This window comes from Myxine glutinosa, chromosome 8, assembly GCF_964187855.1.
Source record: "Myxine glutinosa chromosome 8, kmMyxGlut1.1, whole genome shotgun sequence".
Classification (NCBI taxonomy): domain Eukaryota; kingdom Metazoa; phylum Chordata; class Myxini; order Myxiniformes; family Myxinidae; genus Myxine; species Myxine glutinosa.
The window spans coordinates 96,240,037-96,265,161 of NC_136268.1; the positions used below are offsets into that span (position 1 = coordinate 96,240,037).

Consider the following 25,125-nt stretch of genomic DNA (forward strand, 5'->3'; position numbering starts at 1 on the left):
ATTTCATAGTGCATATCAGATGACATTTGGTGGTGTTACACGAAATTAAGCGAAAGGTTTTGATGTATGGTGTAAAATCAGTGCTGATATTTAACTTGCTTAAAAGACAACAGAAAGGGGCAGGAATGGAATAATGAAATTTGAGAAACAATATAATAAAGGTAAAAAGGATAGTGACTTGTAAGACTGGTACATGCGAGAGAAATAAGAAAAGCAAGGAGAAGAAGAAGAAGAAGGTATACTTCCAAAAGCAACCAATGCTGGTTGAATGGCATTGAGAGGGGGTGGTGTAACACCATCTTACTATAATTCACCAAATGTCCGTCCGTCTGTCTGTCCGTTTGAAGGTACCGCAAAAACGGCTCAACCAATCGCAACGATATTTTGGGTGGATAATCCTGGGACCGCCTGGAGTAAAATAGGCTATATTGTTTTTCCAATTTTTCCAATTTTTCCAAACACATGGAATAATATTTACCGATATGAACAGTGATGTGGCTTTTGTTGAAATTCTACAAATACTGTTTAGATTTTGATGAGAATTACGAACCTGCCGCGAATGTGGAAGTGGACAGATGACGGCAATGAGCGGGTTTGATAATATCCCAATACAACCGTCATTCAATCGTAATGTTAAATCGTTAAACGTTAATCGTGTTAATCGTTTTGTTAAAGTATCAATTCATGATTGGAATTGAGTGAATACAATTATGATTTTGAATTCGTAATTGTGTTCACCCAACAGCACGGAACTTCACATCAGGATTTAAATATTTGTTTATGTCACGAATGTTGTTAAAAGTTTGTTTTTTATATTAATGCTATTTAATTTGTGATTGGAGTTATGTTGTTTGGAATGAAAAAAAGAGATATCGAGTTCAAGTGAATGACGAAATGCCATGACGGTTTATACTTTCTAAGCGTGAAATTCGTGGATTGCCATATGCAGATTCGCCATTGACTGGTTATGGAACAAACGTACCTGTTTGTTTGCGAACGGGTACGTTTTTCATGGAAGTCCTTCACGAACTTGCTGTCCATGTCTGATGTACGACTGAAAGTGCTACAGGAATGTGGAATTTATTGGTTTCATGCTTTAGCATTCACCATTTCTGCATTGTCTGTTTGCTTCTGGCCTCCTACCCGTGCGTAGCACAGGTACCTCACTAGTTATAATAAAATAACAGCAAGGCTTGCAAGCAGTTTACCATGGGAAAAAACACCTTTTGCTAAAACTTTCTTCGGATTGATACGAATAATGGAGAGTGCTCCACATTGAAAAGACTCGACTCGGGTCCAAAGACAAGAACCATATTATATATGAACCCGCAAATTCATGCTTTGTAAAAGGAGGCCTTCCCGTCAGTTTATTACAATGGTGTTACATTGTTCTTGCTTATTTCAATGTTTATTACAATGATCTTACCGAAGAAGAGATCTGTTCGGCTTTTCCGGCAGACGGTGTAAAGCTTCCGAGGACTATCCGCTGCTACATTGGTGACCGTTCGGGTGGAATATTGAACCACATGTCCACCCACGGTCTGCCGTTACATTGGTGTCAGGAGTGGGATTCTTACTGTTCTTGCTGTTTACAATGGTCTTTGTAAACAGCAAGAATCTTAAAAACAGCGATGGCAAAACGTCACAACAATGTAGATTGAATCACATAATCCAAGAAGATCATTTGAAATATTTTCAAGATCAAAATCAAGAGAATCACCAATGCTTTGTCTTTCATAGGACTGCAATCGACAGCAAAGTGAAACAGAGGTAAACACATTTTTAATAGATCGTTGAATTAAATAATGAATAAACCAAATTGTGGCAAACCAGCAAATGTAGAAATTGATTAACAAGGGTTATGGGTACCATTGATTATGGGTTGTGTTGTTCTCTTTGAGAGAAAATCTATATGAGCAGGAAGAAGGACAGACTATGGATGTTTATGGAATATATTTGGAAAGAAGATCATGGATCTTCGACCTTCTCCTCTCCTCTGACGCTGGCAACCTCAACATTCTCGTCCTCCTCGACCTCAGCGCTGCCTTTGACACCATCGATCACACCATCCTCCTCACCCGACTTGAATCCACCTTTAACGTTACCGGCACTGCCCTCTCTTGGATTAAATCATACCTCTCTGACAGACGCCAGTTCATCTCCATCAATAACTGCAAATCCCCCACTGCTCCCCTCCCCCAAGGTGTCCCCCAAGGTTCAGTTCTTGGCCCCCTCCTCTTCATCCTTTACCTGTCCCCCCTCGGTCACTTAATCCGCCGTCATGGTCTCCAATTCCACTGCTTCGCCGATGACATCCAGCTTTTCATCTCCACCAAGTCCGTCTCCACCGACACCCACTCTATCCTGACAAACTGCATCACTGAAATAAAATCCTGGCTTCAAATCAACTTCCTCAAGCTTAACTGTGATAAATCTGAAATAATCATCATTGGCCCAAAAACGCTCACAAAATCCACCCATAACTTTGCCCTCAACATCGACGGTATCCCAGTATCCACCTCCCCTCACATCCGGAATCTTGGCGTCATCTTTGACCAAACCCTTTCCTTCGACAAATACACTAAACAGATCACAAAGTCAGCCTTCTTTCACCTGAAAAACATTGCCCGTCTCCGCTCATCCCTCTCCTCCACGGCTGCAGAAACCCTCATCCACGCCTTCATCACCTCCCGTCTGGACTACTGCAATAACCTCCTCTATGGTTCACCCTCAAAAATCACCAATAAACTCCAATACATTCAGAACTCCGCTGCCCGTCTACTCACCCATTCCCGGACCCGTGACCACATCACCCCCGTCCTTTACAAGCTTCACTGGCTCCCCATCCCCCAGAGAATCCAGTACAAAATCCTCCTCTTGACATACAAAGCCCTCCATAACCTGGCCCCATCCTACCTGGCTGACCTCCTCTCCAGACACACTCCCACCCGCAACCTCCGCTCTGCTGGTACCAACCTCCTGACCCCCTCCATCCAGACCAAATTCAGATCCTGGGGGGACAGGGCCTTCTCCATCGCTGCTCCCACCCTCTGGAACTCAATACCTCACACCATCAGAGACTCCTCCTCACTCACCACATTCAAAACATCACTAAAGACCCACCTGTTCAACACTGCATTCAACATTCAACCCACAGCATCTAACCCCTGACTATCTCTTCTCCTTCCTCCTCCTTTTGCTTTAAATATTTCCCTATTGATTCTTGTCTTTTTGCAATTGTTGTTTTCATGTATTGTTATGCATTATGTTTTCCACTCTGTCAAAGCGCCTTTGGGCTTCTGGAAAAGCGCTATACAAAATAAATGAATTATTATAATTATTATTATTATTATTATGGATCACACTTTCTTAAAAGCCTACATCTATTTGTTACCTTTTATGAGATAAAACAATAAAAACTAAAAATCATGTTCTACCACTTAAACTTTAAAAAAAAAAGATTGAATAATTTCAAGGCTTTCATTTTTATCCCTCACAATTGGTGAATGAATGTATTTGCAGGCAGACATACGAATTGATATTCCAGATGTACTGATGGGCCATGGACCATATACATTCCAGTTTGGACAATGTGGAGTTCAGGGAGATTTCATTCACTTTACTCCAGAATTTATACTCGATGATGAGTTGCAAAATTATTTTGGAGCCCGAGGTAATGTTGAACATGCCTGATGTGTTGTTGGATATGCCTGATGTGTTGTTACATTTGCCCCAAGTGTTGTTACATATGCCCAAATTGTTGTTGAATATGTACGAGTTATTTTTGAATATATGCACAAGGTGTTGTTGAATGTGCCCGAGGTGTCGTTGAATACGCCCGAAGGGGACAAAGCACACAAAGAGCAAAGGGTGCAAGACCAGAAAGAAGGTGGTATACGGACCTGTCTGTGATAGCAAAGTGATAGGCCCATAGACTCAGCTTCATTGCAGGAGATTGTAATAATCTTAAAGGCCTTGGCTTCCATAGCTTCAAGCTGAGCAAGATGTGAGGCAAGGGAGTCAGCCCAAAGGGGAGAGCAGTACTCCATCAAGCTGTGGATGAAAATCTTGCAGGTGGATAAGAGTTCAGGTGTGCCAAGGAAGGACTTTGTACGACGGAGAATGCCAAGTCAGGAGCCGGCTTTGGAGGCAAATTTTGAAATGTGGCAAGACGTTGCAACCTTTCTGTCTGAAGGATGAGGGATGTCACGGCAGAGGGTGGAGTCACCAGCAAATAGATAAAGAGGATTTTCCAAAGAGAAAGAGATCAGTTATTAACATCAGGAATATCACGGGTCCAGAACACTGCCTTGGGGCACTCCAGCCTTGACAGGGAGAGGATATTAAAGGATTTCATTGAGTGCTGCATGTCAAATACGAGAGCAGAGAAAGTCAGTAAGCCAAGTGTAGAGCTGGCCTTGGATGCTGTAGGCAGAGAGTTTGGACAAAAAGACAGGATGCCTTTTTGATACTGACTGGATCAAAAGCACGAGATATGTCCAGATAGATGGCCCTAATATCATGTCTCGCACCGAGGGCCTCCAACCATTGTTTGGTAAGTAGAAGCAGCATGTCCAAGGAGGAATTTCCAACCAGATGAAAGATGACCTAGCACAAATGACAGGGTGAAAAGGGCAGAGAAAAAATGTGCAAGAACAGCAGAGCAGGGTTTTTTAAAGGACACATGAGCTGATGCCCTCTGGTCCACTATTAGATTTCGAGTTGAGGGTTGAAAGAAACTTGAACTGGAAATTCTTCTTTCTTTTTGGTCTTTCTTTTTGAAGACGACTCCGCATTGTGTCATATCATACCTGATCCCACTGCTAGGCAGACTGCAGGTGTAAGTCACTCTCAGCTGATCTGGAATTGATTAGATGCTGGACTGTTAAATGGAGGATGTCCTTCAATCCTGGAAAATCTTACCATCTCCCGCGATTACACTAGAAGGGTCGTCAAACTGACCCACCTGTCTATTTAAATATTCAGACACTGAAAGAGCTTCAGTCTCTTGAAATTATTGGCCTCGCCATTAGCCATAACCTCGCCTGGGCCAACCACATGGCAAAGCTGACCTCCTAAGCTTGCTGCGGAGTGGGCATCCTCGATCGATATAAGTCTTTCCTTGGAAAATCAAAGCTACTCACAGTCTACAAGGCATTTTTCCATAGCTCAATGAAGTACTGGTCTCTGCAATGGACTGGTGTCCCAGCATAACATCTGTCTCTCCTGGATTGTGTGGAATATAACGCTCCCGGAATTATTGGAATCTCCCATGATGAGGCTGAAGCACAAGGTCTGTTGCTTTCACATCGCAGGCAGGTTGGTGGTCTCCATTTTTTAAACTGCATCTTCTCCAATATTTCTCACTCTGCTCTTAGTCTTCCAACCCTCCACAGAAACTGCAAGATGCACACATTCTTCCAGTAACCCTCTCCTGTTAAACTTCCAAATTCCAGGCTGACTGCACATCTCAACTCCTTTGTTCCTCACTTCCCCCAATCAATGGAACTGCCTTCCAGACTGTTCTTTCCCATTCTTCCTTCCAGGGCCTCAATCAGGCAGTGCATGCCTGCCTCATATCATCCCCCACCCTGACTCATGATCTTTATTACACCTAGTAACCCTTTCCAACACAACCCTCTTACTTGATGGTTTCAGTGCATGGTGACATTTTAAATCACCACAGATGTGGAACATAGAGTTGGGATAGATGGTTATGAGTTGATTCATGTGCGAAGAATATAATATGGAGTTGTAGTGACTTATAGTTGTGCATGTATCATTTTCTAGATAAACAGTCGGTTCAGGCAAAATCAATTCACCAAGCTTGATCCTCACATACTGAATCAATTCACCAAGCTTGATCCTCACATACTGAATCAATTCACCAAGCATCATTATTGTCAGAAAACTCAGCTGACAGGGTCACATCTGCTAATTTGGTGCCATCAATATGCCAAAGTGGAAGAAAACTAATATAATTTGCAGCAAGCACCTCAACTACCTCATTTATAAATCAGGCTGGTTGCAGGAACCACAAGAAGAGACCGAGAAACAACCTTCATCTAAAAGTCAGCAGATGACAAGGGCTTGGGCGACAGAAACAGCAAAGACTTACTTTTCCAGGGGGGATGCTAATCACCAGTGGATGACAAGGGCATTTCATTGTCTGCAGAAATAGCATGGGCTTCCTCTGCCAGGAGAGTTGCCAACCGACAATGAATTGCAGGTGTAAGAGCATGACAAAGAAAGATGAGACGAGAAGAAAACTACAAGGCAGCCATAACCTGGGACAGCAACAACCCACCAGTCTCAAGCTGTGTGGGTGAGATGAACAAAGAATGTGGCAGCTGTTCAGCCTTGAATTGGATGCGTGAAACACCAACCGGCAATGGAAGTTCTCGATCGAACACCGAAGGACATCCTCCAGAGCAGCAACCTCATGGGTGGGCATTTGTTGGTTTTGTCAGGAGATTTCCGCCAAACTCTTCCTATTGTGCGTGGTGGAATGAAAGCCAACGTGATCGACACTTGCCGCAAATCTTCAAGTCTATGGAAGAATATACAAAGTCTTCATCTGACATGACAACAAACATGCAATCCTTCCTACGAGGTCATCATGATGCAAGTCAATTTGCAAAACTGTTGTTGAGGATTGGAGATGGCCAGGTGCCTCATGTTAGTGATGGATATTTCATCAGTATACCACAAAAATTGGGGACCATAATATTTTCAGCCAAATAATCTCCAGTCAAGGGTGTACCAAACATTACTGCAACACAACAAAGACATGGAGTAGCTGGGTGAGCATGCAATCCTTGAATCAGTAAAAACAATCAACTGGGAACTTTTACAAAACTTCCCAGGGAGGCACTTCCTACAAATCCATGGACAAAGCCATGAGTGATGACGAAACAGTTGCATATCCCACAGAGTTCCTGAACAGCCTGGAGCTCTCAGGCCTGCCACCTTATCACCTCCTTCTGAAATTAGAGTACCAGCCATGTTCTTACGCAACCTTGAGCAACGGAACTCAAGGAATGTTCAACCAGTTGCTGCAGAATTGCCTACATATCACCATCGCCACTGGAGCAAATAATGGAGAGCAAGCCATGATTCCAAGGATACTGGTCATCCAATCATACACAGGCTTGCCTTTTCACTTTAGGCAAATTCAGTATCCTCTCAGTGTCTGCTTCGGCATAGTCGAAGTCCCACGGACAAAGCCTCAAGGTTGTCGGCCGAAGTCTTCAAGAGCTCATATTCTCACATGGCCAAGCTGTACGTGACAGCAAGCAGAGTGGGAAGCCCCAAAGGACTTTTTGGAAACTCTCAATATTGTTTACCAGGAAGTCCTTCAGTGAAACTAACGCAGTTGCAGCTCATCCTCAGTTCACGGTTCAGTCAGTTATTGTCATTGAGGATCACAAAAGAAAAAAATAATTCTACTCTTCACCAGGTTTTGACCCTGGTAGGCCTTTCTCAATGAGTGCTTAATAATGCTGCCTTCACAACTTCATAAAATCACGACATAATTGTTTACCATATTGACAGCAATGGAAATTTCACATGTTTTTATGGCAACAGAAAGATGATAATTTACAGAACGAATACTTTCCAACACCATTTTTTAGGGTATGCTGCAATGTCACTGTGCATCCCTCCTGTTCCAGAACGTGTGCTTGTGCACGAATGGGGACATTACTGGTGGGGGTTGTTTGACGAATATGGTGTGGAGGAGAAATTCTACATCTCTTCCATGGGCAAGTTGGAGCTTATCAGGTGGAACTGAATTATCAAGATTTATATTTGTTTTGCAAAATCACAATATCGGACAATGAAGAGTAAATAAAATATCAACTAGAACAGCACTCGGTAGAGCGCGTACCTCCGCCAGGCTGACTAGTGTACGGTTTTAATCCCACTGATAGGCCGGATCTGGACTCGGACCTGAACCAAAATCTAATCGGCTTGTTCTTGTCACATACTCAACTCATCCACAAAATTTTGTTATAATTCATCCACAAAATTTTGTTATAATTCATCCACAACTTTTTGAGATATCGTGCTATGTATCGTTTTTGGTCCTATCACTCAATGGTGAAGAATCACTTAAAAACTCTCGTATCCAGATCCGGTTCCGGATCTTCACCAACATCTAATCATTTCGTCCGTGTCACATACCTAACCTCTCCACCAAATTTCATTCCAATCTGTCCGCAACTTTTTGAGATATCCTACTTCACAAACAGATGGACAGATAGATATACAAACAGGGGTGAAAACATAACCTCACCCATCTTTGGAGGCGGAGGTAATTAAAAGGATAAACCTCTGGCAAGTACAAAGTAGTTGTAGATCTTGTTACAAAGTACAAAGTAGAACTTGCTGCTCACTGCAGTCCCCTACAGGTTAGGTCTGCTACAGCATGTTAGGCAGGAGAACCGAGAACAATGTTACATTCTCGACAGGAATGGGTGAGCTCGGCTGGGGAGGAGCACCTGAACGAGAGGAGGATCAACGAGTAGTCAGATCTGCTTTCTGTAGTGTGCACAGAGCCTGACATTTATCCTTATTCCAGTTTAAGTTTTCCAGGCTATCTCCAGATGTTTGGAGCATCCAGACAGGATAGTGTGTGTGGTCGACACATCCTACCAGTCAGGATCCTTGTGGAAATATATATTCATTCTTTCTATGCTCTTCCAGCCGAAGAAAGTTGCAGCAACCATCCTTTTATTCATGTGTACAACACACGCCACACACTTGTGCTGGGTGGTGACATACTCTACTGCCACCACCTTACATACCATTATCTCTCAAAACTGTTGCTTCTTCACTGCCAACAAATCCATCTCCATTCTATGCTATCCACATCTGGAAGTAATACTGTATACAGTGCCTTCAGAAAGTATTCACACCCCTTGACCTTTTTCACATTTAGTTGTGATTCAGCCTGAATTTAAAACGGTTTACATTGAGATATTTTGTCACTGATCTACACATAATACCCCAGAATGTCAGTAATTTTTTTAATATAATTTTTTTTATTAAATAAAAATTAAATTATGAAATCTCTTGAGTCAATAAGTATTCAACCCCTTCGCTATGACACTCCAAATTGAGCTCAGGTGCATCCAATTCCCTTTGATCAACCTTGACATGTCTCTACAACTTGATCGGAGTCCACCTGTGGCCAATTCAATTGATTGTACATTATTCAGAAAGAAACCGTATAATGTCTCTCAGAAATCTTTCTGTATAAGGTCCCTCAGTTGACAGTGCATGTCAAAGCAGAAACTCTACCATGAAGTCCAAAGAACTGTCCATAGAGCTCCTAGATAGAATTATGAGGAGGCATAGATCTGTGGAAGGGTATAAAACAATTTCTAGAGTGTTGAAAGTTCACAAGAGCAAAATGAGCTCCATCATTAGGAAATGGAAAGAATATGGAACTTCCCAGACTCTTCCTAGAGGTGGCCGTCCGACCAAACTGAGCAACCGGGCAAGAAGGACCTTAGTCAGGGAGGTGGCCAAGAACCCAATAACTACTCTAACAGAACTACAGAGACTGAGCAACCGGGCAAGAAGGACCTTGGTCAGGGAGGTGGCCAAGAACCCAATAACTACTCTGACAGAACTACAGAGTTCCTTGGCTGAGACAGGAAAACCTGCCAGAAGGACAACAGTCTCTGCAGCACTTCCCAAATCTAGGCTTTAGTGGAGAGTGACCAGATGGAGGCAACTCCTGAGAAAACGGCACATAACAGCACGCCGAGAGTTTGCAAAAAGGCACGTGAAAGACTGAGAGCATTAGGCAAAATATTCTGTTGTCTGAAAAGACGAAAATTGAACTCTTTGGCCTGAATTCAAAGTGCTACAACTGCTGGAAACCGAGCCCAGCTCATCACCCATCTAATATCCCTACAGGGAAGCATGGTGGTGGCAGCATCATGCTACATGGATGGTTTTCAGTGGCAGGGACTTGGAGACTTGTAAGGATAGAGGGAACAATTAATGGAGCCAAATAGAGGCAAATCCTTGAGGAGAACCTGCTTCAGAGTGTTTAATAAATTAAAAATAGCCTTTACAGCTAAATCACTTGGTCATTGTCGTGTCCAAATATCAGCTTCAAGCTCAAAAGGTGCCTGAGATAATGCCCAGAAGAGAAAGGAAATAAATAAGTGCTTGATTAATCGATAAAAATTAAGTAACTTATCAATTAATTGATTAATCAAAAAACAAAAAACAGCATTTTTGTCAAAACAGTTTCTCACTATTCTGCTGAAATGTCACCTTCCTAGCTCAAAGGATGGCTGAGATATCGCCCGGACAAACAAGAAAACCAGAAAACAAACAAGAAAACAAACAAGAAAACAAGAAAACAAACAAGAAAACAAGAAAACAAGTACAGATACATTCGAACTACACCCCCATGCCAAATAATGAAATATCCTCCAGCGCGGCATTGCCGGGGTGCCTCTGGCGTCCGGCAATACCACCGTGCAGCTCATAGAGACTCTATTTGGAGAGAGAGGTGCACAATATTTGATTGATTAATTGCATAATTAAAATAAATAAAAGATCGTCATTAAAATATTTTCTTAATCAATTGTCTAACAGCATAACTAAACCACTAGTGCTTCATTCGAAGATGTAACTTTTAGAAATTTAATTAAATAATCATTAATTAAAAAATTAAACAATTAATTAATTAATCCAAAAATAATTGATCGATTAATTGATGAATCAATAAATCAAAAATACCCTTTACAGCCAAATCATTTGGTCATTGCCAAGTCCAAATATAAGCTTGCTAGCTCAAAAGGTGCCTGAGATATTGCCCAGATGAGAAAGAAAATAAATAAATGATTAATAATGAAAATAAATAAATAATAATCTTAAAAAATTAAATAATTAATCAATTGGCTAATATAATATACTAGCGGGGTCACCCGTGGGAATCCCACGGGCATGGATGTGTGTGACATTTCGACATATTGAGTTAGATGCTGCACATTCATTTTTACAAAATGGTTACTGGCAAGTCATCAGATCCAGAAATGGTGTAATGAACACAATTTATTTATTTCACATAATATGTGACCCCTCACTCCTCTCCACCTGACACTCTCCTGTCTCCACCTGACACTCTCCTCTCTCCACCTAGCACTCCTCTTCTCTCCAATCCCTCACATTCCTCTCCTTTCCAATCCCTCACCTCTCCAATCCTTCACACTCCTCTCCTCTCCAATCCCTCACACGCCTCTCCAATCGCACCTCACACTCCTCTCCAATCGCGCCTCACACTCCTCTCCAATCGCGCCTCACACTCCTCTCCAATCGTTCCTCACACTCCTCTCCAATCGCGCCTCACACCCCTCTCCAATCGTGCCTCACACTCCCCTCTAATCACTCCTCTCCAATCGCGCCTCACACTCCTCTCCAATCGCGCCTCACACTCCTCTCCAATCACGCCTCACACTCCTCTCCAATCGCGCCTCACACTCCCCTCCAATCACTCCTCTCCAATCACGCCTCACACTCCTCTCCAATCGCGCCTCACGCTCCCCTCCAATCACTCCTCTCCAATCGCGCCTCACACCCCTCTCCAATCGCGCCTCACACTCCTCTCCAATCGCGCCTCACACTCCTCTCCAATCGCCCCTCACACTCCTCTCCAATCGCGCCTCACACTCCTCTCCAATCGTGCCTCACACACCTCTCCAATCGCGCCTCACACTCCTCTCCAATCGCGCCTCACACTCCTCTCCAATCGTGCCTCACACTCCTCTCCAATCGCGCCTCACACTCCTCTCCAATCGCGCCTCACACTCCCCTCCAATCACTCCTCACTCTCCTCTCCAATCTCTCCTCACTCGCCTCTCCAATCGCTCCTCACTCGCCTCTCCAATCGCTCCTCACTCGCCTGTCCAATGGCTCCTCACTCGCCTCTCCAATCGCTCCTCACTCGCCTCTCCAATCGCTCCTCACTCGCCTCTCCAATCGCTCCTCACTCGCCTCTCCAATCGCTCCTCACTCGCCTCTCCAATCGCTCCTCACTCGCCTCTCCAATCGGCTTTCCCCGTCTCGTTTCTCTCGTTTTTCTCCCGTCTCATTCTTTTTCTTGCTCCAAATCGGCCCGTCTCACCCGTCGGCCCGTCGGAATCGGAAATCGGCCCGTCTTGCTTTCTTGCTTGCGCGAAAATAAATTGTGTTCATTACACCATTTCTGGATCTGATGACTTGCCAGTAACCATTTTGTAAAAATGAATGTGCAGCATCTAACTCAATATGTCGAAATGTCACACACATCCATGCCCGTGGGATTCCCACGGGTGACCCCGCAAGTTTGCATTGACGTTCGTCGACGGACTCGTTCGCCCGTCTCATTCGTTTTCTTGCTACATCCTGTTCAAGTCTGCGTTCTTCATCGATCGTCTCATTCATTTTGGAAATAGAAGTTTCCACGCAGCGCATGAATTGTCACGATCCTCAAGAGGAAGTGTCTCGTAATCATCAAATGATAAATGGCAAGTAAATTATATTGTGGAAAATTAAAGATTTCAAATAAACCTATTTAAAGTGTATGCGCACATCACTAATAAAAAAAACGAAGAAATATCTCTCGGTAATTTCCTGAAACGTATTTTACTTCCGGCTAATAATGTTGAATGAAATAAAAACGAAGAAATATATGTCGGCATCATTGTTGACGTTTTTGTGACGACTGTCATCAAACGAAAAAGTAATATATCTTAACGGAAAAGCAAAAGCGAATTTTTTATATATATTGACACGTTGCCGTCGGTGTCATGTTGGGCGGTGTATGATACACCATGACGCGATTTTAAAAAAATATATCTCTGCATTTTCCCGCGTGTGTGGAATGTTCTCAATTATTGCTGACACCGAGTCTAAAACCATCGATAAAAATGAAATCATATGGTGAGTTAGATTGGAGATAAAGGCGTGAGAGAGACTCAATGGCCTTGAAGTTACAGGCGTTTGAGAATTCATTTCGTTCTATAAACGGCAACTTTCATCGGATTTTCTTCCCGTTTTTTTTCAACCGAGTCTAAAACTATGTTAGCGACTGTGAAAAATGAAATGATATATCGAATTTGATTTGAAATAAAACTGGGAGAGAGAGCAAGACACCACGGGCCTACAAAACAGGCCTCAAAGCTATGCGAGTTAATAAAATGGTGGATATTTGTTTATAATTATATGAAGCCTCTCCCAGAATGGGTGGAGCTAAGGGTGGAGCTACTCTGCAAACCGAGTAAGCCACACCCCGGACAGACACCCAACAGATAGACAGACAGACAGACAGACAGAATCATCTACGGCTACTAGTACCGACTGCAAAGCCGCAATGAGCCGGCGAAGCCAAAGCCTCTTGCCACTATTTTTACCCATCACTATGGCATCAGTAGGTTAGGTAGTTGGTAGTAGGTAGGTGTAGTAGGTACCGTACCTGGTAAGACTTGGTAAAAGAGAAGAGCAGACAGTCCTCCCAAAAAAACATGACCCATCACCAGGGACATCGACTGCAGCATATTCCCAAAAAGAAGACAATGGTGTCACATCCGATGGCTTTACTTGGTGCAACGTAAAAACCTCTCTCAAGTTACCACGGACTGTTGTCGAATCATGTTTCAGTGATGATAGCACTGGTGGAGGTTGTACCATTTTTCCTTTCATTTCAGTTCTTGTTCTTTCTCCGTAACAGACAACAGTGCCCAAAGCAATGACGATTTAGCTTAGGAAATTTGAGTATATGATGAGAACTATTTCGAGCAGTATATGCTTACGCGTGATTCGGTTGTTTTGCACCAACCTCGTTCCCGGCATCGCAGACGTGTCGAGGGCGCTGGTAAGATGTCCTGTGTCGAGGGCGCTGATTGGCTGATTCGGTTCTCCGACGGCCACGAGATTTCTAAAAAATAATTTTTCGTCAATGTGAGAATATTTGACGCCGTTTTCACCGTCCGAAACGCGTAATAAGCTTGTAAAAAAATATTTTTTCAAATGCTCGAATCTCATTGGTTCTGGTCTTTGATGACGATTTTCGTTGAAGATAACGAGGTTGGTCTTAACGTATTTTAATTACTAATGAGAGGTTTCATTAGATTATGAATCAAAGAATGACGGGTGAAACAAACTCCTATTGAACTTTTTCGCAATTGTTTTATGCAAACTTCCGCATCCGGTCGATGGCTGTCTCCAGCACTCCATCCAGTGAGTGATTTCATTTTAGAAATATTTTTGCAAATGCTCGACTCTCATTGGGTCCGGTGTTTGGTGACGCGTTTTGTTGAAGATAACCAGGCCCGTGTGGGCCGATGTTGGTCTTAAATTATTTTATTAATACATCGGAGGTGCATAAGATTGTGAATCAAACGACGACGGGTGAAAGAGACTCCTAATGAACGTTTTAAATTTGTTATGCATACTTCCGCCTCTGCAAAATGGCTGCGCCCACTGCGCTTCGGATTCTCGAGCCAAGGCATAATCAGGTTTTCAACATAATACGTACTCGTTTATTGACAACACCGGCTTCACCTGGCTATTATAATATAGATAAACCACCACCATTTCATCCAAATTTGTAACTTTAAAAATTTTTTTAGTCATTAATCGAATAATTTAATAATAATCGATTAATTGATTGATCAATAAATCAAAAATACCGTTTTTGACAAAGTACTTACTCACGATTGTGCCCAAATTTCAGCTTCCTAGCTCAAAGGATGGTTGAGATATCACCCGGACAAACAAACAAGAAAACGAAAAAGCAAGAAAACAAACGACGAGAGTGAAAACTGAGTACTCCCTTTCAGCGTGTCATTGCCGAGCCCCCTTCGGTGCCCGGCAATGACGTTATGCAGCGCCTGGAGATGGCATAGGAAAGGAGCAGTGCACAAAAAGTCAAGGTGAAAAAAGTCATTGGGTGAGGATAGTTTCTGAAGGCACTGTATATATCACAAAGGACATTTCCCACAAGAGACAACATTTAAGAAACACAAAGGGAACCTTCTCTCAGGACTTCTTGTCCTTGCTGAGATTTTGTGACGTTGCTGCATTGTTCTCTTTACCGAAGCAAGGGAGGACCTCCATCTCAATAAAAGTGAGAAATGCCAAGAGTGCATCAAGGATAACATCCTGTAGCGTTTTTTTTTTGTTTTGTTTTTGTATACAAGATCGAGGCTCGTGAAAGAGCGAACATTAATCACACAGAAAGACAAACCGACAGAAAAAACATATAACATCGGGAGCAGTAGACAAGATAGGGAGAGAGGGGGAAGGACACAAACACAACATTTGAGAGCAGGGACCGAGAGACATGGAGACATCGAGAGATCTGTGGGAGGGAGAGGGCTTTGGGGGGGGGAGGCATGGGAAGGGGGAGGGGTGGGAGAGGTATAAAACATATGGACACTGCCAGGACTTCCAGGAAAGAAGTTGGAATTTCAAACAAGGTGGATCTGGGGTGAATTAGCGGGGGTAGAAAAGATCAAGGTTTTGGATGGGGGAAGACAAGAAATGGTGGTGAACAGCTGTTTTAAAGACATGGAGGGAGGAGTGGGATTGAAGGGAGTGTGGGAGTTTGTTCCAGAGGTGGGAGAAAAGAGGAATGAAAGAGTGAAGGTGAGCAGAGAGCCGAGATTTCGGCAGTTTCACCATCAAAGGGTTGCTGGCAGATCTTGTGCGACCTATAGGAATATTTGGGGGACAGAGCACAGAGAGAGCTGGGGGAGCAAGGCCGGAGAGGAGTCGGTAGAAGACAGAAAGACCACCTACCTGCCTGCGGTGAGTGAGTGAAAGGCCCTCAGAGATAGCTTCATCGCGGGAGATTCCAATGATTCTGAAAGCTTTGGTTTCAACAGCGTGAAGCCGAGCTAGGTGTGAGGCAGGAGCACCGGCCCATAGGGGAGAACAGTATTCCATTGAGCTGTGGATGAAAGCCTTGTATGTGGTGAGGAGCTCAGGTGTGCCTAGGAAGGACTTCGCACGACGGAGGATGCCCAGTCGGCGACTGGCTTTGGAGGCCAGCTTGGAAATGTGGTTTTCCCAAGAAAGATCATGGCAGATAGTGAGACCCAAAAGCTTGAGCGACAGAACTTCTTGGAGAGGATTGTTGAGAAAGTAGATGAGAGGGTTGTCCAGTAGATCTTTTCGGAGAGACATAGTAAGAGTGTGAGATTTGTCAGGATTGAAAGACATGTTCCACTTGTTTGACCAGTCTGTGATTTTGTCCAGGTCTTCAGAGAGTGAGGAGGCTACAGGCTGCCGATCTAAGGGAAGAGGAATGGAGTGGCAGAGGGTGGAGTCATCAGCAAAGAGATAGAGAGGATTTTCCAGAGAGTCGGAGAGATCATTGATAAAGACCAGAAAAAGCACATGGCCCAGAACACTGCCTTGGGGAACTCCAGCCTGAACAGGATGGGGAGATGAGAGAAATCCATTCAGGGCCACACGTTGACTACGACCAGAGAGGAAGTCCGCAAGCCATGCATGGAGATTTCCATGGATACCACATAAGGAGAGTTTGGTGAGCAGAGCTGAGTGCCAGACCGTATCGAAGGCACGTGATATGTCAAGGGAGACAGCTCTGATTTCCTGTTTGGCATTGAGGACCTCCATCCATTGTTGAAACAGCAGAAGCAGCATGTCCAGAGTAGAGTGACCTGGTCTGAAACCAAATTGATGATCAGAGATCAAGCCATTGGAGAAGAGGAAAGATTTCATATCCGAAGCAATGATGGATTCCATGACTTTGCTGATAATTGGGAGCAGGCTGATTGGTCTGTAGTTGCAAGGATCTGTTTTTGCACCTTTTTTGTGTAAAGCGGTAATGTTTGTTGATTTCCAGGATGCTGGCAGATGACCTTGAGCAAAAGAGAGGGTGAAAAGAACAGAGAGAGGGTGAGATAGAGTGGCAGAGCAGGATTTTAGGACCCGTGGGCTGATGCCGTCTGGTCCAGTTGCAGAATCAGAGTCGAGGTTAGACAAAAACTCCTCCACCTTGTCAGGAGAGAAGGACACAGAGTACAGGAGCAGTTGGGTTCGACTGGGAAAGGTGGGAACAGAGAGAGATGGGTTTGGGACTAAAGATTTTGAGGCAAACACAGAGTTGAGGCATTCGGCTTTGTCACGTGCGATGTCAACTGTGTAGCCATTTGAGGTAAGGGAGGGGATGGAGGGGGAACAAACACCAGAAACGGATTTGACCAGATGCCACCAGGATTTGGAGGAAGGAGACAGGTTTGAGAGTTCATTCTTGAGTGTGGAGAGATAGTGCTTCCTGGCACTCCTGAGGGTAGACACACACTTGTTCTGAGCTTGGTGGAAGGAACTGAGATTGCCTTCAGTTGGATTAGCCTTCCAAGAGGCAAAGGCAAGTTGTTTCAGGGCAACTGCCTCACCACAAGATTCAGTGTACCATGGACGGGAGGAAGGGTAAGACAACTGAAGACGAGATGGGATAAATCTGTGCATGAGAGAGAGCAGTTTGCTTTGGAAGAATTCCCAGGAAGAATTGATGTCAGAGGCAGTGGAGATGGGAGACCAATCCAGACGATTGATGGCTGCTTGAAGACAGTCCCAGTCGGCCTGAGTGAATTGCCAGACTCGTCGACGCTGAGGAGGCTCTCTGAGAATGGCCAGAGAGATGTCCACTTTGACAAGCACATGATCAGAAGAACTGATTGGAGCAGAAGAAGAGCAGCAGACATTAGCAGGAAAGTTTGTCATAACCAAGTCTAGAAGAGAAGATACTCCATTGGCTGAGATCCAGGTCGGGAAATTGACAGATTGTGTCAATCTCAGTGAGTCACAGAAGTCCTTTGCTGAGGTGCCATAACTGGTGAAAGAGGAACCCACACCCAACCAGCTGGCATGATGACAGTTGACGTCACCACATATGAGGAAGAGAGAGAGTTGGGATGAGTGGATAGAAGTTGGTCCATGTTGTCAGACAGTGAAATGTAAATGGAGTCATCACTGTTTGGAGGACGGTACAGAACACATATGAACAAAAGGTGGGAATGGAGAGGAAGCCATAGCCAGAGGTACTCCTGAGGGTGAGGAGGAGAGAGGGCAGTGCAAGGAGAGTGAAGAAGAGAGTTTTTGATAAAGATAGCCACCCCACCACCAGGATGAGGCTCAGGTCTATCATGCCGGAGGATGGAGTAACCAGGAAGAGATATTAAGGAATCAGAGACATCTTGAAGGAGGAAAGTCTCTGTTAAGCAGATCAATTCTGGATTGTCAGAAGCAACCTGTTTGGAGAGATCAGTCAGGTTTGAGCGAAGGCCCCGGATGTTTGAGGTCCATACCGTTGATGAAGAGAGAGGGGGAGCATCGGGTACAGGACAGGGGAGGGGAGGAGTAGGGTAAGATGAAGGATGAGAGGGGGAGGTAGGGAGAGCAGTTGATAGTGTGTCAGAGATTACAGAAGAGTTCCAAGAAAGGGAAGGATGAGGAGGATGAAAGGTTTGATGGTGAAGGGATGAGGCACAGTGAGGGGTTGTTTGAGGGGGGGCAGAGGAAAGTAGAAGGTTGGGGGGGGTGGAGGTATGAGATAGAAGGGAGACGAAGTGGGGAGGAGGCAGCTTTGAGGAGGAGGGGGGAGGAGGGAGAATTGGAGAGGAATGGTATGGGGGAAGATTTGAATGGGAGGGGTTGGGGGGGGAGTTTTGAAGTGGAGGAGTGAGGGGGGAGTTTAGGAGGGGAAGGGCAAGGGGGGAGTTCAGGAGTGGAGGGGCAAGGGGGGAGTTTTAGGAGTAGAGGGGCAAGGTGGGACTTTAGGAGTGTAGGTACAAGGGGGGGGGGGGGATTTGGAGGGGAAGGGCAAGAGGGGAGTTTAGAAAGTGGATGAATAATGAAAGACGAACATTGATAACAAATTGGGTTTGTTGTGATTTTCAAGTTAGCAATCCGATTCAGAACGATGGAGGAGGGGTGGAATGAATGTGAATTTAGACCATGTAGTGAGGGAGACGTATAAGAGATTGAATTTCTTTTTTTTGACGTGGAATGAGTTGGAGAGGAAATTGAAAAAAGCCTTTTAAAGAGGAATAGAAACAGCGTGTTGTAATATACCACTGAATAAAACACTGAAGGGGAAAGTTTAAACATATTTAAATAATATTTAAACAGAACCGTGAACAATCTTATATGCACAAAATACCAACGGGGGGAGGGCCGAGAGGGACCACCACGAGTCACGTGAACAGGGCAAAAGGTGGATGGCAAGGAGATAATGGGGGCGGGGCGAACAGCACACCTGGACAGAAAGTACAGGATGAGACAACAGCACACGTGGAGAAAGGAAAATAAATGTTTTTGGTTTTTTTTTTTGTTTGTTTTTTTGTTTTGTTTTTTTTGGGGGGGGGGGGGGAATAAAACGTTAGACAAAGAGTATTATGTTCGGGGTAGAAGGGAAAAAACTAAGAGCCAAGCAAAACACGATATAGGTAAGTTAACAAACACCGACGAGGGTACAAGGCCGCACACGCGGAGCAGAACACGATTAATTAATTACGAGTTACAGGAAATTCAAACCAAAACTAACTATAAACAAACAATAACGCATGGACGATAAAATAACGAGTTGAAATTTGACAAACACACGAATGAAAAAATAACCGCTTTGGATGCCCGGAGAGAAACCAAGCCTCAAGGTCGGAAGCTTCAACAACTAGGCCGCGTGGCACGAAATACTCGACTATTTTATACAGGTATGAAAGATTAACACCGATAATCTCCCGAGGGACACGCAAAAGGTACACACACGTAAGATAAATACAGTTTCGACAAAAATACAAATGTGACAATTACTTAATTTCGAGCGTGCGTGAAGATGGTGGAACCTAATTTTGATCAATTAATTTTGGCACACGATTGTCCTTCGGATAGCAGACCAGTGCAAGCAAATGCACATGTAGCCAACCTGTCGCCTGTTAGTAATGGAATCAACATTCTGCCCAGCAGGAGAGACATAGCAGAAAAGTAGCATGTGATCACCATCTCAACCAAGAAATCCTTTCTGTTCAACTTAGAGCAGGTTCCTACGTCCTATCTTTAAAATTCCCAAATGGTCAGCATTAAATAATTTTTTACACACAAAATCTTGCATCATAGAAAAGTGAAGCGGCAGAGGATAAAACGGAAGGAATTGACAATGTAGCAGCGGTGCCACAGATGGACATAATAAGCAAGGGAATTAATGAATAGCGAAAGGAGAGAGAGGACAGGAGGAAACACATTGACGTGAAAATAAGTTGGGTACAGTTAATTTGGATTAGGTTACAACAACAACAACAACAACAACAACAACAACAGGTACAGTTAATTTGGGTTGGGTTAGGTACAGTTAATTTGGGTTAGGTTAGGTACAGTTCATTTGGGTTAGGTTAGGTACAGTTAATTTGGGTTAGGTTAGGTACAGTGAATTTGGGTTAGGTTAGGTACAGTTCATTTGGGTTAGGTTAGGTACAGTTAATTTGGGTTAGGTTAGGTACAGTTCATTTGGGTTAGGTTAGGTACAGTTCATTTGGGTTAGGTTAGGTACAGTTCATTTGGGTTAGGTTAGGTACAGTTCATTTGGGTTAGGTTAGGTACAGTTCATTTGGGTTAGGTTAGGTACAGTTCATTTGGGTTAGGTTCGGTGCAGTTAATTTGGGTTAGGTTAGATACAGTTCATTTGGGTTAGGTTAGGTACAGTTAATTTGGGTTAGGTTAGATACAGTTCATTTGGGTTAGGTTAGGTACAGTTCATTTGGGTTAGGTTAGGTACAGTTCATTTGGGTTAGGTTAGGTACAGTTCATTTGGGTTAGGTTAGGTACAGTTCATTTGGGTTAGGTTAGGTACAGTTCATTTGGGTTAGGTTAGGTACAGTTAATTTGGGTTAGGTTAGATACAGTTCATTTGGGTTAGGTTAGGTACAGTTCATTTGGGTTAGGTTAGGTACAGTTCATTTGGGTTAGGTTAGGTACAGTTCATTTGGGTTAGGTTAGGTACAGTTCATTTGGGTTAGGTTAGGTACAGTTCATTTGGGTTAGGTTAGGTACAGTTCATTTGGGTTAGGTTCGGTGCAGTTAATTTGGGTTAGGTTAGGTACAGTTCATTTGGGTTAGGTTAGGCACAGTTCATTTAAGTTAGGTTAGGTACAGTTAATTTGGGTTAGGTACCGGTACAGTTAATTTGGGTTTGGTTAGGTACAGTTAATAAGGGTTAGGTTAGGTACAGTTCATTTGGGTTAGGTTAGGTACAGTTAATTGGGATTAGGTTAGGTACAATTAATTTGGATTCGGTTAGGTACAGTTCAGTTGTGTTAGGTTACATTAGGTACTGTGAATTTGGTTTAGGTTCGGTACAGCTGATTTGGGTTACATTAGGTACTGTGAATTTGGATTTAAATGATTGCATGTAGGGATGGCCAGGGGGTGACAGGATGCTGGTGCACTGCCTGTTTGAAGCCGTGAATGGAAAATTGGGATTGAACAACCTCAGGAAGATGGTTCCTTGAATTATAGAAAAGAGGAGTAATGGTGTGAAAGTGGTTGGAAAACCTGGATTTGGAAGTTTAATGAGCATGGAGTTACTGGAAGAATACATTCATCCTGGAGTAGCTGGAGAGGGTCACAGGCTTTGAGAGCAGTGAGCTACACCAGAGGAGAGGAGGAAATTAAGAGAGAGGTCACTGACTTCTCTGTGACATGGACTGAAGACATGTACTGTATATGTACTGAAAAATTCAATACATCACAGTGTAAACCTTATTTATGTACTTACTTACTTAGAATTAGTTCTTCCTGTCCCTATTGGGGCATTGGGCAGCAAAGTGTCGCCATCTTGTCCGGTCCATAGCAATTTCTCTCGCGCTCACCATGTGGTGTTTCGTGTCTTCAGGTCTTCTTTAAAAGAGTTTCGCCAGGTCTTTTTCGGGCGATATTATTTCCTTTTACCACCTAGTGTTATCCATTCGAGGGCTACTCTGGCATGGCAGATATCAGGGAGACGAAAGATATGTCCGGCTAACCTCAACCTTCTTTCTGTTACGATGGTACTAAAGCGCGGCGTTACGCGCGCTGCTTGCGAGCAAGGAGGAAGCGGACAAGCGGTAACTTATAAGCGTCTTTATTTCAGGAGCTCACTGTAACACTGGCGCGCTCCGGGCTGCGTGCCCGGTGTATATCATGAAGCCACGCCTACCCCTCGGGCGTGGCCACCGCCCACTTGGTGCGCGGAATGATGTCACCACGCCAGTGGGCTTTTGTGTCCGCCACACGCGCCCCCCCAGAATTCCCGCGCACCTGGAGGGCCAGTTTGCGGGGCAGACGAATGACCCGGCCGAAGCGCCCCCTGGCGATCGGCGGCGTCCGGGGTGCAGGGATGCCAGGTGGGATGCCCCTGGCTGCCCCTGGGATGGGTGCAGGACCGGGTGGCGGCGGGGCTGGGTGGTGCCGGGGGTCCGCCCGCAGGGGGGCGGCCCCGACGTGGGGGTCGGGCCACTGGCGGTGGATGGTCCACGTCGAGGTGGGCCGGCTTGAGGCGGTCCACCGAAACGCGGTCAGGAATACCGCCGATGTCCAGGGTGAAGTGCTTCGCCCCGGTCTCCAGCACACGGAAAGGCCCGTCGTACGGGGGCCGCAGTGGTGTCCGGTGGGCATCGTGGCGGACGAAGACGTACTCCGCCGTGCGAAGCTCCGGGACGACGTGCGTCGGTGGGTGCCCGTGGCATGCCGTTGGCACCGGGGCGAACCTCTGGGCGGTCTCTTGCAGAGCGGAGCGCTGCTGTGCCGCGGACCATGGTGCCGTGGAGTCAGGGAGGAACTCGCCCGGCACCCGCAGCGGTTGCCCGAAGACCAACGCCGCCGCGGATGCGCGCAGGTCCTCCTTGGGCGCCGTCCGGAGGCCCAGCAGGACCCAGGGGAACCTGTCGACCCAGCCGCCGTCACGGAGGGTGGCCCGGAGCGCGGCCTTCAATGAGCGGTGAAATCGCTCACACAGGCCGTTAGCCTGGGGGTGGTAGGCCGTGGTTCGGTGCAGCCGGACCCCGAGCCCCTGCGCGACCGCCCCCCAGAGCTCCGAGGTGAACTGGGGGCCGCGGTCGGACGAGATGTCTGAGGGGGCGCCGAACTGGGCGACCCAGGTGGCGATGAAAGCCTGCGCGACATCGGCCGCCATTGTCGACGCCAAGGGCACGGCCTCCGGCCACCGGGTGGTGCGGTCCACCATGGTGAGGACGTAGGTGAAACCCCGCGAGGGGGGCAGAGGTCCCACCAGGTCCACGTGGACGTGGTCAAACCGGCGTTCCGGCACCGTGAACGGGGCCAACGGGGCCTGGGTGTGCCGGTGCACCTTGGCGCGCTGGCAAGCGAGGCACGTCCTGGCCCAGCCGCGGACGGCCTTCCGGAGGCCATGCCACACGAACTTGTCGGCGATCAGCCTTTGGAAGGCCCTCGCGCCCGGGTGGGACAGGCCGTGGATGGCGTCAAACACCTAGCGCTGCCAGCCCGCGGGCACGATGGGGCGAGGACGCCCGAGGGAGACGTCGCACAAGAGGGCCGCGCCTGCGTCGTCGAACGCCACCTCGGTGACGCGGAGGCCCGTGACGGCGGTCCGCAAGGCCTGGACGTCGGGGTCAGCGGCCTGGTCCACTGCCATCCGGGCATAGTCGATGCCGAGGTGGACTGCGTGGGCGACGGCCTGGGAAAGGCAATCCGCCACCGGGTTGTCCTTCCCCGCGACGTGCTGGATGTCCGTCATGTAATCGGACACGGCCGAGAGGTGACGCTGCTGCCGGGCCGACCACGGCTCCGTGACCTTTCCCATTGCGAAGATCAGCGGCTTGTGGTCGACGAAGGCAGTGAACGCACGGCCCTCGAGCAGATGGCGGAAGTGCCTGACCGCCAAGTGAAGCCCGAGCAACTCGCGGTCGAAGGTACTGTAATGGCGTTCGGGCGGGCGAAGCTGCCGGCTAAAGAACGCCAGCGGTTGCCAAGCTCCACGCACCCATTGCTCGTGCACCGCGCCCACCACGTAGTCCGAGGCATCGGTGGTGAGGGCGATCGGTGCATCGGGCGCCGGGTGCGCGAGCATGGTGGCGTTAGCCAAGGCGAGCTTCGCGCCCGTGAACGCCGTGTCCATCTGCTCAGTCCAGGTAACGTCGCCTTTGCCCGGCTTACCTCGGAGAGCTTCGTGCAGGGGGCGCAGGAGCTGGGCGATACGGGGCAGGAACCGATGGTAAAAGTTCACCATGCCCAGGAACTCCTGCAGCCCTCTGATCGTGCGGGGGCGCGGAAACCCCTTCACCACCTCCACCTTGGCCGGCAGGGGGACGGCTCCGTGCCTGGTGACACGGTGCCCCAGAAAATCGATTATGGTGGCGCCGAACCGGCACTTTGCGGGGTTCACAATCAGGCCATGCTGGCCCAGGCGTTCGAAGAGCGTGCGGAGGTGGCGTAGGTGCTCTTCGCGGGACGCGCTGGCGACGAGGATATCGTCCAGGTAGACGTAGACAAAATCCAAGTCGCGCAGGACGCTGTCCATCAGTCGCTGGAACGCCTGAGCCGCATTCTTCAGACCGAAGGGCATGCGCAGGAACTCGAAGAGTCCGAATGGCGTGATGACCGCCGTCTTCGGGACGTCCTCCGGCCTGACGGGGACCTGATGGTAGCCGCGTATGAGGTCGACCTTCGAGAAGAAGGACATGCCCGCCAAACGGGCGGAAAAGTCCTGAATGTGGGGGACGGGGTAGCGGTCAGGAGTCGTGGCGTCATTGAGACGGCGATAGTCCCCGCACGGTCGCCATCCCCCGCCGGGCTTCGGCACGATGTGCAGCGGCGACGCCCAAGCGCTCTCTGAGTGCCGAACGATGCCGAGTCGCTCCAGTGTAGCGAACGCCGCTTTTGCCACCGCCAGCTTTGTCGGATCGAGGCGGCGTGCCCGGGCGTAGACCGGTGGCCCGATGGTGGGGATGTGATGGGCCACCCCGTGCTTGACGGCCCCCGCCGAGAAGGTGGGCCGCGTGAGGGCCGGGAAGCCGGCGAGGAGGCGGGTGAATGCGTCCGCTGCCGGAAGCGTACAGACCAACGTGGCCGGAACCAAACCGT

The 25,125-nt window shown here is 46.7% G+C and overlaps 1 protein-coding gene across 2 annotated transcripts in view; it reads left to right on the forward strand.

Annotated features, from left to right (window-relative positions):
• LOC137432735 (calcium-activated chloride channel regulator 3A-1) overlaps positions 1 to 25,125 on the forward strand; it is a 115,670-nt gene that overhangs the window by 25,650 nt on the left and 64,895 nt on the right. Inside the window, exons 3-5 of one of the 2 annotated variants that reach the window (XM_068124880.2) lie at positions 1,741 to 1,770; positions 3,523 to 3,673; positions 7,674 to 7,782. In XM_068124880.2, coding sequence (XP_067980981.2) covers positions 1,741 to 1,770; positions 3,523 to 3,673; positions 7,674 to 7,782 — 290 coding nt within the window. The remainder of the gene's footprint in view (positions 1 to 1,740; positions 1,771 to 3,522; positions 3,674 to 7,673; positions 7,783 to 25,125) is intronic. The other variant, XM_068124881.2, reaches the window with a different exon arrangement.